The sequence below is a fragment of the Gymnoscopelus braueri genome (genome assembly GCF_963280865.1).
Source record: "Gymnoscopelus braueri genome assembly, chromosome: 12".
Classification (NCBI taxonomy): Eukaryota; Metazoa; Chordata; class Actinopteri; order Myctophiformes; family Myctophidae; genus Gymnoscopelus; species Gymnoscopelus braueri.
In genome coordinates, this window is record NC_137614.1 from 54,150,193 (window position 1) to 54,164,294 (window position 14,102).

Here is a 14,102-nt window from a genome sequence, read left to right on the forward strand (position 1 = left end):
ACAGGGCACCGGCTGGGAGAGAATTATAAAGCAAAGTCATTAGGCACAAGGGCCACCAGCCGCGAGAGCCGCGGACAATCAAAGGCTCAAAACTGACTCACAAACAGGCACAAAGTTAGTGACGAGAGGGGGGGGGGGGGGGCGGGGCCGGAGGAGAGGCGAAGCCCGAACTGTGACACTTGGCGGACGATAAGCCTCTCCGACCTACATATGTACTTACTTATCAGTAGCTGCCACAGTATCGTATTACCTAATTATAATTATAATTATTATTCTATTATTCTGCCTATAGGGGGCACCACAAATAAGAATGATACCCCCCCCCCCCCCTTGCATCCTAACAGCTGCAACACACGACTTACATAGCCTTGGCTAAGCAACCCTGTCTGGCACAGATATGCGCTCTGAGGAGCCAACTCTTCTAGTTGTAGAGACAGTTGGAGTCAGTCTTTGAGATTCCTCAACAATCTCAACTCATTAACATGACTTGCTTGCTTGCGATGTGCTTTAGTTTTGGTTTATCGTCTGCCTGGTAACAAGTGATGAGAGTGAATAGTGTTTTTTCATTGGTTGTTGGGTAGAGACTGTTGGAGAAGTCAGTCAGTGTCAGAATCTCAACTGATCAACACGACTTCAACTAAACTCTGAAACATTTCAACTCATCATGACTTCTACTAAACTCTGGCTCTGTGTTTCACTGTGTTTCATCTGTTTCCATGGAGCAGGTAAACTTTATTTAATTACTTAATAATTCACACTGCCGGACTGTGTTACATATAAAATATGAGGGTTGATTATATTTTTTACTTCTATTTCCAGATGGATTTCTACACTTTATATTTCAGAAGTGTGTGTTTAACTCCAGTGAGCTGAAGGACATACAGTTCATAATGTCATTTAACTTCAATAATGACGAGTACATCAGGTTTGACAGCAGGGTGGGACAGTTTGTTGGCTACACTGAGCATGGTGTGAAGAACGCAGAGGACTGGAATAAAGATCCTACGAGACTGGCTAGCTGGAGAGCACAGCCAGAGGCATACTGCAAACAACACGCTGAGATCGACTACCCTGCTGTTCTGGAGAAGAGAGGTGAGCTGATCTCAGAACAGAACTCAACACTCATCACCTCATAAACTATTAACATGACACCATAATAAACAATTACTATTAAGAGATGATTAATGGTGTTGGCATCTTGACTTATAATCAATATTAATCCTTTGCTGAGAAACATTTCACATAAATGTACTTTAAAAATAGCATCTTTTAATGAAACATCAGGTTTGATGTGGATGTAAATCACTAAACTACTATTACTACTACTGATGATGATGATGATGATGATGATGATGATGATGATTCTTGTTATTCCAGTGGAGCCCTATGTGAGAGTGGCCTCAGAGACGCCCCCTGGTGGTGGTAAACACACTCACATGCTGGTGTGCAGCTCCTATGACTTCTACCCTGCAGTGATCCTGGTGACCTGGCTGAGAGACGGACGACCTCTGACCTCTGATGTGACCTCTACCGATGAGCTGCCCGATGGAGACTGGTACTACCAGTACCACTCCTACCTGGAGTACACACCCAGGTACACACCTAACACACACCTATACATAGAAATACACACCTCTACTGGTACTACCAGTACCACTCCTACCTGGAGTACACACCCAGGTACACACCTAACACACACCTATACATAGAAATACACACCCAGGTACACACCTAACAGACACCTATGCATAGAAATACACACCTCTACTGGTACTACCAGTACCACTCCTACCTGGAGTACACACCTAATAGACACCAATACATAGAAATACACACCTAATAAACACCTATACAAATCAAGGTCATTATAATAGTTCCAATTATAAACATATTTTAGAAATATTTTTGGGGTGAACTACTCCTTTAATTATTTTGTTAAAATCATCAAATGTCTTCCATGTTGGTCATTTGATCAGAGGTGTGTGTGTGTGTGTGTGTGTGTGTGTGTGTGTGTGTGTGTGTGTGTGTGTGTGTGTGTGTGTGTGTGTGTGTGTTACAGATCAGGAGAGAAGATCACGTGCATGGTGGAACATCCCAGCCTGACCGCGCCTATGTTTGTGGACTGGGGTCAGTTACTCTACTGTGATGTAATCTACTCTATACTGTAATGTAATATATTGTAATGTAATCTACTCTATACTGTTCTGTAATTTAATATCCTACAGGGTTTGTCAAAGAGGGTGCTGTGGCACCCCAGGGTGCCACAGCACCCTGGGGTGCCACAGAATACTTTGATAATATTTGGGCTTTATATCACTACAGTTTAACCCCTTAGACCCTCTATTAGTAAAACAGACTCAGGTTTGCACTGTACTTGGTGTGTTGTTTTTCAGTTTACACCAAATCTCTTCACCAAAAATAGCAGATCTACAAGCTCACAATGCAGCTATTTTTGGTGAATGTTCCCCGTAGAACAGGGATTCTGGGGTTCAGGTGGTTAAAAGTAGCTATAAAGTTATTTTCATAAGTCTTAATGTAAACTGATATTCCCTCATGTTTTCCTCCTGATAAACGGTATCATAGGTCAGTGGTTTTCAACTCTTTTCATATTAAGGTCCATTATTTATTCAGCATTTGAGCCACAGAACCGTTTGATGAATATTTAGACTCTCAGACCCAAGACTTAGAATATTTTGTTATCGTTGGATGAGACTTTGTCCACAATTCCATCTGTATTGATGTTGGTTCCATAGGAGAGATAAACAGGCAAACGATCAAAATAACAATTATTTAATTAAGTAATGCAGATGTTTAACAATAATTTAACTGTTTCAATAACTGTTTCAATAACTGTTTCAATTAAGTAATGCAGATGTTTAACAATAATTTAACTGTTTCATTTTACACTCTCAACAGTTAAAGATCTATAAGGGTCCATTTGGTTACCAACTCTCCATCATTTAGCTGGGGACCACCTGGAACCCCCTCAAGGACCACTGGTGGTCCCTGGACCACCGGTTGAGAACCACCGTCATAGGGGGAAAGATTGACATATTTACGTTGCGTAATATCACATAATATAAGGTTCTATAAAGTATCAATGTCATTCAGGATGGTGCGGATGAAAAGGTTATTCAAAAGGTGTATTTATAAAGCACCTTTATCCAAAGTGCTTTACATAGATGGTGCATCACACACACACACACACACACACACACACACACACACACACACACACACACACACACACACACACACACACACACACACACACACACACACACACACCGATGGAGGAGGAAACCATACAAGGCACCAACCTGCTCATCAGGAGCGATTAGGGGTTCAGTGTCTTGCTCAAGGACACTTCTACACTAACTCTGGGGGAGCCCGGGATCGAACTGGGAACCTCACGGTTTCCATCCGGCCGCTCTACCCCTGAGCCACTGCCGCCCGGCCGCACTGCTGCCCCCAGAGGTGATCGTATGACCTACGTACGGTTCAAGAGTTATAGGCCAAAATATGAATCTGATTTTTATAGTGCCACCATGAGGCCGACTTCCTTGGCCTAGTGGGAATGTGACAAAGTTTCATGGCAATCGGTCACTATGTTCATTATTTACAGGCATTTTGTTCAAAACGAGCAACTCCTGCACACTTTTGAAGCCAATCTTAGCCAATCAGGATGGAATATGAAAATGTCGGAAAGCTCCATGCTGATCACATGACTATAGAGATACTGTGTACCGATTTGTGTGATTTTTGGACAAAATCTGTAGGAGTAATGTGTTTTGTAAAAATTGGCCTCCTGGTGGCGCTATAACAGGCCCATGTGAAACATTTGGGCCAGAGGTTCTGCTCTGGTATCCAGGGAGTGTGTGTGTGCACAGTTTGATGTTGATCGGTCCAACGGTTCCACAGATTAGCTGTTCAGAAAGACACGGACCAACGGACGGGTGGACGGACGGGGGAGAAAACAGAATCTCAGAGACAAATATAATATAATAATATATGTATTGTATTTGTATTATCAGATGACTCCATGCCAGAGTCAGTGAAGAAAGCTGGCCATCGGAGCATCAGGTCTGGTTCTGGGTCTGGTGTTGTTCCTGTCTGGATTCATCTACTTCCAGTGGAAGAAAAGAGGTGATTAGCATGTTTAATTAACATGTTTAATTAATTATCTACTACTAATGGAAGAATTAATGGTCAGATGCCCACTGGATTTAACTAGATTGAGGTGATTCTAGGTTGATGTCATCAGATTATAATTTAATCTACCAACAACTAGGTCTGTCTGTCTGTCTGTCTGTCTGTCTGTCTGTCTGTCTGTCACCTCCTCTAAATGTCTTTAATAAAGTGTAATGTGTTTTTCTATCAGGTCTTATTCTGGTGCCGACCACCAACTTATGGTAAGAATCTCCCACATCACATTCACTTCCTGTTCCTGTGAAACACACATTCACTTCCTGTTCCTGTGAAACACACTTTCACTTCCTGTTCCTGTGAAACAAGGAACTCATATGAAGGAATGGACGCACTAGACGCTGGACATGAGCCATGACCGACGCTCGTGTGTGGAAATCTTGTGCCGGACGTTCAATGAAATACATTGCAGTGAATGAGAGGCGGCTGGACCAGTTTATGAACAAACACTATTTCTGAACGATTGAGACCTTTGTCATATAATGGGCTCAGGAATATAAAAGAAGACATAAGTATCACAGTTTTTTCGATGCACACTGTACATAGTTTTATTGGGGATCTAAACAGCGGCAGGTATCGTTTCAGGCTCTGGTAGTATCGCGAGATTTGGTTGTCAGGCTGTCAATGATAGACAGTCTCATGATACTTTAGCCGTTCATAAACTGACTTTGTGCTCTTTAGATACCTCTTTAAAATCATACAGTGTACACATGGAAAAGCAACGCAGCAGAAAACAATGTGTGATATTATGTCTTCTTTTATTTTCCTGGACAGAGTATTTTACAAAGGTCTCAGTCATTCAGAAACAGCGATTATTTAAGCTGTTCCACATGGCTCTCATTGATTTCTATTCATTCCATTGAACTCCTGGCTGCAGTTTGTCTCCCAGTGAGATGAATGAATCTGAGAAAGATACAATGACGTCAGCGTCCTTTCCTTAATTTACCTTCCTTATTTAAACACACATACACAAACTCACAATTATTAAATGATTATATATATTATTATATAAATTATATAAATATAAACACTTGCACCTGTATACACTTTATTTTCTACAAATCAGCCTGTTGAACTAGAATGTATTGCATCAGAAACACATCCAGTCTAACTCTAACACTGCAGGAAATGTGAAAGAATCAATGGAATCAATGGAATTTCTTAAATGTGATCCATGAAGCTGTTATCATGTATATGTTGCATAGATTGTTGTTGTGAAAGTGTTTTTGAGTGGTGCCAACCACTCCATCAAGTGACCGAGTGTGTGGGTCTATATGTACTGTATGTTCCATTTAGTAAAGGAGATCAGCCCAGTGGAGACGTAGAATCTTCATTAGAACACAGGATTTAATGTTTATTTATCTCATCTCTTAAACCTTACTGTCAGTCAGTTAGTCTGTCAACATTGTTCTCCTGTCTATTAGTAATAATAATAATAATAATAATAATAATAATAATAGTAGTATTAAAAACAAAGGAAGTGTGATTCACTTAGTACTCAGTACATTGGACAGGCTGACCTGCTACGTATCAGACACACAAGATTTGTTCAAAAAGGTTTGTTTCCACAGAGGTTGTGGGTTTAAATCCACCGTGGAGCATCCGGCTTTGTCGAGCGTCTACACGAACACAATTGGCCGGTGTTCGGGGGAGGGAAGCCGGGCGGGGAGGAGGAGGAGGAGGAGGGTGATATTGGTCATTGCACACAGGGGTGTCACAGGCTCTTAGAAGGTGGGGGGATGGACTTTTGGTGGACTCATGCACGTGCGCTCGTGCATGAGTCACGGGTGAGCGCGAAATTTTGCAGTTTTGGGCGGATTTTGATACTTTTTTTTCTGTTTTTGGCAACTTTATTTCAGTTTTAGGGTTAGGTTAGGGTTATGTTATTTAATTCTTATTTTTGCCTGATTTTACCGATTTATTATCAAAACATTTAGAATTAATAAAAAAATATATATATATATATATTATTTTGCAAAATCGATTGGGTGGGCCAGCTTTCTATGTAGGTGGGCCACGGCCCACCCAGGCCCACCCATGGCTGCACCCATGATACACATCATTTGCGCGTACTCCTAGTAGGACGAAGGCTCTACGTCCTCCTGGTGGGGGCTCCTCACTGACAGGTGAGTCAGTAGGATACGACAGCAGTGACAACACAGAGATGTGTGAGGAGAGGAATTAATTGGCATAACGACTACATTGGGAAGAAAAGGGGTTAAACTATAATTGGCTACTCTAAAATATATAATAAAAAAATAAGGAAACACCCATAGCTGTTATAGTGCATACACTCTTGAAACTAGGTTAATAAATCAGATTCTTATTGGTTCCTCTGTCTATTTCTAACTGGATGTTTGTGTTTTCAGAGATGCAGCCAGTCGTTGCTGCCCCCTGGTGGAGAGAGGAGGAAATACATTGATTTTCATTGATAGATGTGTCTTTTACACATAGAGCTAACTAGCTAGCCAAGGCTAACAGTAAATATTATGGCCGTTTAGCAGTTTGTGACTCTTCATCAAATCAACACTTTATAGCTGTTGTCTGACAATAGAAACAGAACAATTTATCAGTGGTGGAAAAAAGTACTCAAATTCTTATATTACTGCAATATAGAAATACTCTGTTACAAGTAAAAGTCCAGAATTCTAAATTTACTTGATTAAAAGTACAAAAGTATTGGCATCAAAATGTACTAAAAGTACCAAAAGTAAAAGTACTAAAATAGCAGATCTACAAGCTCACAACGTGTCGCGATGCGACGCGTTTTTTGATCGGCTTTTTTTGAAATAGCCTACGTATACAATAGGGGTAAAGTGGTTAAGGTATGTTTTATAATGTAATAATTCGTATCTGCAAAGTAACTAAAGTTTTCAAATAATTGTTATGGAGTAAAAGTACAATATTTGCCTCTGAGATGTAGTGGAGTAGAAGTAAAAGTATTGGAAATTGGAAATACTCAAGTAAAGTACAAAATTGTACAGTACTTAAGTAAATCTACTTAGTAACTTTCCACCACTGCAATGTCTTTCTGTTTCAGATTATATCAGTTCTAGGTTGTATTGAAACACAGTCAGTGATGAGAGTCACAGCTGAATGAAACATTAACAGTAAAAACATCTAAATAGAAACAGAAGCCATTTGGATAAGTCTGTTAAAAAGGTCTTGTGTTAAATCATTTAATCATTATATAATCTTGTATAATGTGAGAGTTTTTGAGTTGCAATCATTTATATGTAATAGTAGCATGTGTGAACCAATGCAGCAGCTAAATGGTTAAAACACAGCTGAACTCTACAGGAGAGAGAATAATCACAACTGAATAAATATGCATAAATATCAGGTTTAATCCTCCAGGACTTCACAGATTAAACATTAAATACAATGACCTCTGGATGGAGTCTGACCTGACCATTGAACACAAAATAACCTTTTGTTATTTAAATAATATAGAAAATATATTATTTTGTTAAATATCAAGTGAGGTTTAATCCTCCATTATTTTGAACCACTAGGACAGAGCAGAGGTGATGCAACATTGATGATGCAGAGGGCCTAAAGGGTCGTAACAGGGCCACTATATTTACACACTCACTCCAGAGGAACACATTACATTATACTATCAGACAGACACCTCTTATCTCTGTATTTTAACTTTTTTTGTAAGTTAATGCCATACTTCGCCATTCTACGTCACACAAAAGTAGAAAAAATTGCCGATCTACAAGCTCAAAGCGCATCGCACTGCGACACGTTTTGAGCTTGTAGATCTGCAATTTTTTGCTATTTTTGAATTGGAATCCTGAAAAGTAATTTATTTTATTTTATTTCAAATGCATTTAGTTACTTATGTTAACTTTATGAACTTAAATACAGATACATTGGACATAAAAAAGACAATACTATTTTAATACTAGTCATTAAGTACTAATATAGACTGAAGTAATTAAAGCGGGTCATGTTTGTAATTGTAACATTATAACTCTGACCATCCAATAAATAAAAAACTAATAAACTAAAGTAACATTTTAGACCATGTAGTTGCTGTGTTGGGTCACATGTTCTCTGTCAGGTAGTAACATTTTATCTCCACAACTGTTACTTTTCAGGAAATGTGAAAAAAATCATCTGTGTTCCAATGGATACAATGTAGTTATTATTTAGTCACAATATCTTTGTTACTTTCCATTGGTTCAATATTTATTAAAAAAAAACACACACAAAATAGCTAAAATAGCAGATCTAAAGCTCACAATTTGTTGCATTGAGACACAGTGTGAGCTTGTAGATCAGCTATTTTTGCTACTTTTTTGTGACACTCTTGCACGATGAAGTGAGGTATAAATTAAAGTAAAATGAAATAAAATAAAAACATATACGGTGGAAACATGGAGATACAAGGTTTCTGCCCGACAACAACGATATATAATCAAGATTGATTTTATGTTTAGTTGTTAGATTAATTATTAACTATTATTATTAGATTTGTGTTTAAATGGTTTGATTTTAATACAATGTGTCATTATAACTAAACGAATGCATGCATGCAGGAAACATTGTGTCACAATATACATAACACTTTCTATGAAACCTGTGTCTATAATCATTATAAACATATTTATAATGCATTATAATCAGATTATAAAGCACTCATAGACATTCATAATGTTTTATAATAGTCACAACACATTATAAAACATTGGATCATTTTTTATAATGTCAACTATACACTTCATAATGTCTGGTCACTGACTTTTACTTTTGGCCACGATCATAGTTTTGTTATAAGGATCATAGTTTTAAACAATGTTATAATTATAGACATAAACAATGTTACATTATAGACATGAGCTTCATAGAAAGTCTTACTGTCATGGTACAACGTCCATGGATTCTTTACTCAATAAAACAATAAATCAATGTGATCTCATCTCTAATGGTCATAATTTACACCCATGTTCTGATCTCTAAAGGTAACATAAGGGTTCTCTTATGTTTTAACCACTTTAGAAATACCATCCTAGGTTTCATCTGGGACAGGTCTGCTCTCTGTCCCTACAATCACAACTAAACGTTCAGTTTTTATGTTCCACACATTCTGTACAAGACACTGATCAGCTGTTCAGAGCAGAGAGAGAGAGAGAGAGAGAGAGAGAGAGAGAGAGAGAGAGAGAGAGAGAGAGAGAGAGAGAGAGAGAGAGAGAGAGAGAGAGAGAGAGAGAGAGAGAGAGAGAGAGAGAGAGAGCATCACTTCATATCTCCACCAGGCCAAAAGGCATGGCGAGAGAGTATGTTTTGCACCCTGTCTGTCTGTCTGCCCCTCAAAACAATGTCATGCCCTGAGACCACAGTGGCCTTAATGTCCCAGCTGACTGTAGCACTTTCTCCTCTGTTTCTTTCTTGTCATTATGTAGACACACCATGTGTCTTTTGTTGAGATTCTGAATTCTGACTCCCCTGAGTCCCATCTTTAAACCATTCATTGGTGGTGGTGCAGGGCTGAGCATAGATCAGAGTGTAAATACCATCATTAATTTATTTCACTGCAGATAGTATAATATATTCTTTTTAATAATAATACATTTTATTTGTAACGCACTTTATTTTTTAAACAAATCTCAAAAGTGCTACAGGTTCAAAACAAAAAAAGAAAGAAGAAAACAACAATAATAATAAAACAGTGAAATGAATAAACTTCAAATCAAGTCAGCAAAACACAGTAGAAGTTTAAAAAGATAAAACAACTACATCTCTATCTAGGCAAATGCCTTGTTAAAAGGGAAGGTTTTTAGGCCCCTCTTAAAAGTGTCAATGGACTGTGGTGCTCTCAGATGGTCCGGGAGGGCATTCCACAGTCGATGAGCTGCTGAGCAGAAGGCCCGATCCCCCATGGTGCGGAGATTTAGTATATTAAATAAAAAATCATCCATAAACCCTTAAGTTCAATTAATTCTTGCAATAGACTAAAATCTTGTTTCATTTGATGGCCTTCCTGTGCATTTGTGCCCTAAAACATGGACAACACCAAAGGCCAAGTGGCCTTGCCCCTAAAATGACAACATTCCAGGCCTGGTCACTGCAGTAAATATCTCAGTCCAAACAGCACAACTATAAACATGAACTAACATTAGACCCTGATCTATACAGTCGTCGGCTTGTCTGGAGATGTAAGTGCGACAGTGAGCAAATCAATAAAAGTATTTGTTGTGCCAAATCTTGCGTAGATACGCACATGGAGACGTAGTTAACGTCCCCAACGTTCTGCTCTTCATCTTACGGTCCTTACAAGCCCTCATTAGCGTTTATTTTGTGCAATGAACGACAGGACCAGTGGTGCTTGTTCACTTTTCATTGATGTAATACTAGATGACGTGTGGAAAGGGAAACACAACATTTCATATCATCAATCATGTTGACAGAGATTTGATTAATCAATCAAATTATCAATCGCTCAATCAAAATTATCAGAACGTTGTCTTGTCCTTGAGAGGAAAGGGGGCGCATGCTACCATTTTCGGTGGTCACCTTATCACCTTATCACCTTATCACCGCGGTGGTGATAGAGAGAGCTCTCTCTATCATAGAGAGCTCTCTCTATCATAGAGAGCTCTCTCTATCACCTAAAAGGTGATAGAGAGAGCACTCTCTATGATAGAGAGAGCTCTCTCTATCATAGAGAGCACTCTCTATGATAGAGAGAGCTCTCTCTATCATAGAGAGCTCTCTCTATCACCTAAAAGGTGATAGAGAGAGCACTCTATGATAGAGAGAGCTCTCTCTATCATAGAGTGCTCTCTCTATCACCTAAAAGGTGATAGAGAGAGCACTTAAAAGGTGATAGAGAGAGCACTCTATGATAGAGAGAGCTCTCTCTATCATAGAGAGCTCTCTCTATCACCTAAAAGGTGATATAGAGAGCTCTCTCTATCACCTAAAAGGTGATAGAGAGAGCACTCTCTATGATAGAGAGAGCTCTCTCTATCATAGAGAGCTCTCTCTATCACCTAAAAGGTGATAGGGTGATCACCTCATTTGGTAGCATGCGTGGGCCTGTAGTGTTTACCTTCTTACATGACAACATCATCATGACATCAGCACCACCATAGTGAGAACCACACTGCTCTAGTAGCCTGGCTCCAGCCCCTGAATCACTGGCCACGCCCATTACAAATATATACGTTAATGAGTGAAACTAAATGAACTTCCAGGCTGAGTGTCAGTCAGGTCAGGCTGAGTGTCAGTCAGGTCAGGCTGCAATTTGACATCAAGGTGCAACAACTCTTCCTGCTACGTGTTTGGTACGTTTTAAATGTGTAATAAACATAATATTAATGTGTTCATTATAAACTCATATAAAATACTAGTATAATAAGGTGTAATAAATGTGTAATAAACATAATATTAATTGTTTCATATAAACTCATATAATACTAGTATAATAAGGTGTAATAAATATAATATTAATTGTTTAATATAAACTCATATAATACTAGTATAATAAGGTGTAATAAACATAATATTAATTGTTTAATATAAACTCATAATACTAGTATAATAAGGTGTAAAAAACATAATATTAATTGTTTAATATAAACTCATATAATACTAGTATAATAAGGTGTAATAAATATGTAATAAGCACAGTATCAATAACGTGTCATCTTCTCATTAGATGCTGCAGCCACATGGTCGCTCAGAGACCACGCCCCTCACTGGAAAGTAACTGAGTACATTTACTTAAAGCATAGTGTAGTCTAGACTACTTAAGTACATTTAAAAAAAATATTGTTTACTTTACTTGACTCATTATTGTTGATGCCAATATACTTTTGTATATGCAATTTCGAATCCAGGGACTTTTACTTGTAACATATAAAAGCCTATTTCTAAGTTATTCTAAGTAGTTTTACTCATAAAGTAAAAAATATCTGAGTACTTCTATTCACATGTACCAGTGAGCCACGCCTCCCACGTTGCTCCAGTCGTTGCCATGTCTGCTTATTATAAGCAAATGTGGACTTGTTTTTTTTCTATGAAGACACTTGTAAATATTGGTAGTTGGGGGAGGGGGGGGGGCTATAGTTTCTAAAGTGTAGTTATAATAATTATAAAACAATAATAATAGATGCTTATTTGGGCTTGTTTCCTAATGTTGTTTAAAGCAGTGGTTCTCAAACATTTTCACGTCAAGGACCCCCACAATTCATTTTGGGGGTCACACGAGACACGTTGTGAGCTTGTATACGAGCCCTAACCCTAAGCCTTGTAGATCTGCTATTTTCAAATAGCCACCATACTGTATGTGTGTGTGTGTGTGTGTGTGTGTGTGTGTGTGTGTGTGTGTGTGTGTGTGTGTGTGTGTGTGTGTGTGTGTGTGTGTGTGTGTGTGTGGCCTATAATATAGCCTAATAGGACCAATGGAAACAAAAACAAGCCCTCAGACCCTTTGTGTTATCCCTTTAGCATTATTGTATAATATACCACTACTGTTTGCAAACTGTTAATTAAGTATTCAATCAATCAATTAATCAATCAATCAATCAAAAATAGTCGCTTCTTTTGCCGTGTTTTCATAGAACCTGATTATTTTATTTGTTTTACAAATGTTTTAATGTTTTATTATTATATTATTGTTGTATTAATATTATATATTAATATGTTTTACAGACGATAAAAAACAATACATTGTGGCAAGTAGTGAACACAAAGAGGTCTGTCATTTTGTGACAAAACACAACAACAACAATTACAACTAAAACAACAAAACACAGCATAGCAGAACCAAAAACAACAGTAAACACATAAAACACATACAGCAGCCTACCTACATGTTCTAATGCAAGGCGTATCAAAACAAAACAAACAAAGACAAGAACTTGGTTTGCTTGTTTCTTCCCTTGGTCTGGCAACCACTCCAGCAGCGTGGATGAACCAGAGCCTCGCGGAGCACCACGCCCTCTTCACCCCGCCTCCCCCCCCCCCTCTTCACCCCGCCTCCCCTCACCCTCCTCTTCACCCCGCCTCCCCTCACCCTCAGCCCGGCCCACAGCACACAGAACCACCGCTGACCTCCAGGACCACCAGAGAGTCTGGAACCTGGTTCTAAAACCCTTCAGAACAAACAGATCTATAAAGACCCTCCACAGATCCTCCAGACCAGCGGCTCCTCCACCATAAAGCAGCCGGAACATCGTGTCCTTTCTGCGGGCAGGATGACAGCCAAGCACCGGGGGAGAGCCGGGAAGGGTTCGAACCAACAGAACCAACAGAGCCAGGTTCAGCAGAACAACCACAAGAACCAGAACCATGAGGAGAACTTCTTCTCCTCCAAACAGGACGGGCTGGACGGACCGTCAGAGCCCGTCCGGGGGGGAGGAGGAGGAGGGGGTCCGCGGGGGTCCGCGGGGGGGTCCGCCGGCCACCACTACACCCTGCTGTTCCTGCTGTTCTGTATGGTGGTGGTGGGGGGGGCCTCAGGGTCCTGGTTCTGCTGGAAGCAGCATCAGACCATCAGCTTTCTGACCGACAACCTGACGACCATGAGACTGAAGGTTGTTAAACTACAGGCTGAGCATGAAGAGGTTAAAAGATCTGGAGATAAGGTACTATTATTATTATTATTATTATTATTAATATATATATATATATATATATATATATATATATATATATATATATATATATATATATATATATATATATATATATATATATGAGCATGAAGAGGTTAAAAGATCTGGAGATAAGGTACTATTATTAATGTTATTATTATTATTATTATTATTATTATTATTATTATTATTATTAATATTAATATATATATATATATATATATATATATATATATATATATATATATATATATATATGAGCATGAAGAGGTTAAAAGATCTGGA

The 14,102-nt window shown here is 38.7% G+C and overlaps 2 protein-coding genes across 5 annotated transcripts in view; both read left to right on the forward strand.

Moving 5' to 3' along the window:
* The first annotated feature begins 590 nt into the window (after window positions 1–590).
* Window positions 591–9,110, forward strand: LOC308097526 (H-2 class II histocompatibility antigen, E-S beta chain-like). The gene is made up of 7 exons (XM_080445347.1): window positions 591–725; window positions 820–1,092; window positions 1,378–1,594; window positions 2,060–2,127; window positions 4,035–4,146; window positions 4,382–4,412; window positions 6,576–9,110. Exons 1-7 carry the CDS (start codon window positions 665–667, stop codon window positions 6,636–6,638), a joined length of 825 nt encoding a protein of 274 aa, XP_080301473.1. The 5' UTR covers window positions 591–664; the 3' UTR covers window positions 6,639–9,110.
* Window positions 9,111–13,655: 4,545 nt separating this feature from the next.
* LOC308097525 (uncharacterized protein) overlaps window positions 13,656–14,102 on the forward strand; it is a 25,480-nt gene continuing 25,033 nt past the window's right edge. For all 4 annotated transcript variants that reach the window (XR_013934218.1, XR_013934219.1, XR_013934220.1 and 1 more), the window contains exon 1: window positions 13,656–13,808. Coding sequence is in view for 1 of the 4 variants with exons in the window: in XM_080445346.1 (XP_080301472.1) it covers window positions 13,659–13,808 (150 nt within the window). In the remaining 3 variants the exon portion in view is untranslated. The remainder of the gene's footprint in view (window positions 13,809–14,102) is intronic.

Bases quoted from the DNA above. Each gene is read 5' to 3' on its own strand.
- LOC308097526 (XM_080445347.1), top strand. From the start codon at position 665: ATGACTTCTACTAAACTCTGGCTCTGTGTTTCACTGTGTTTCATCTGT. The intron at 4,147-4,381 runs GTGATTAGCATG...TTTTTCTATCAG, and splicing joins CTTCCAGTGGAAGAAAAGAG to GTCTTATTCTGGTGCCGACC. The intron at 4,413-6,575 runs GTAAGAATCTCC...TTGTGTTTTCAG, and splicing joins GTGCCGACCACCAACTTATG to AGATGCAGCCAGTCGTTGCT.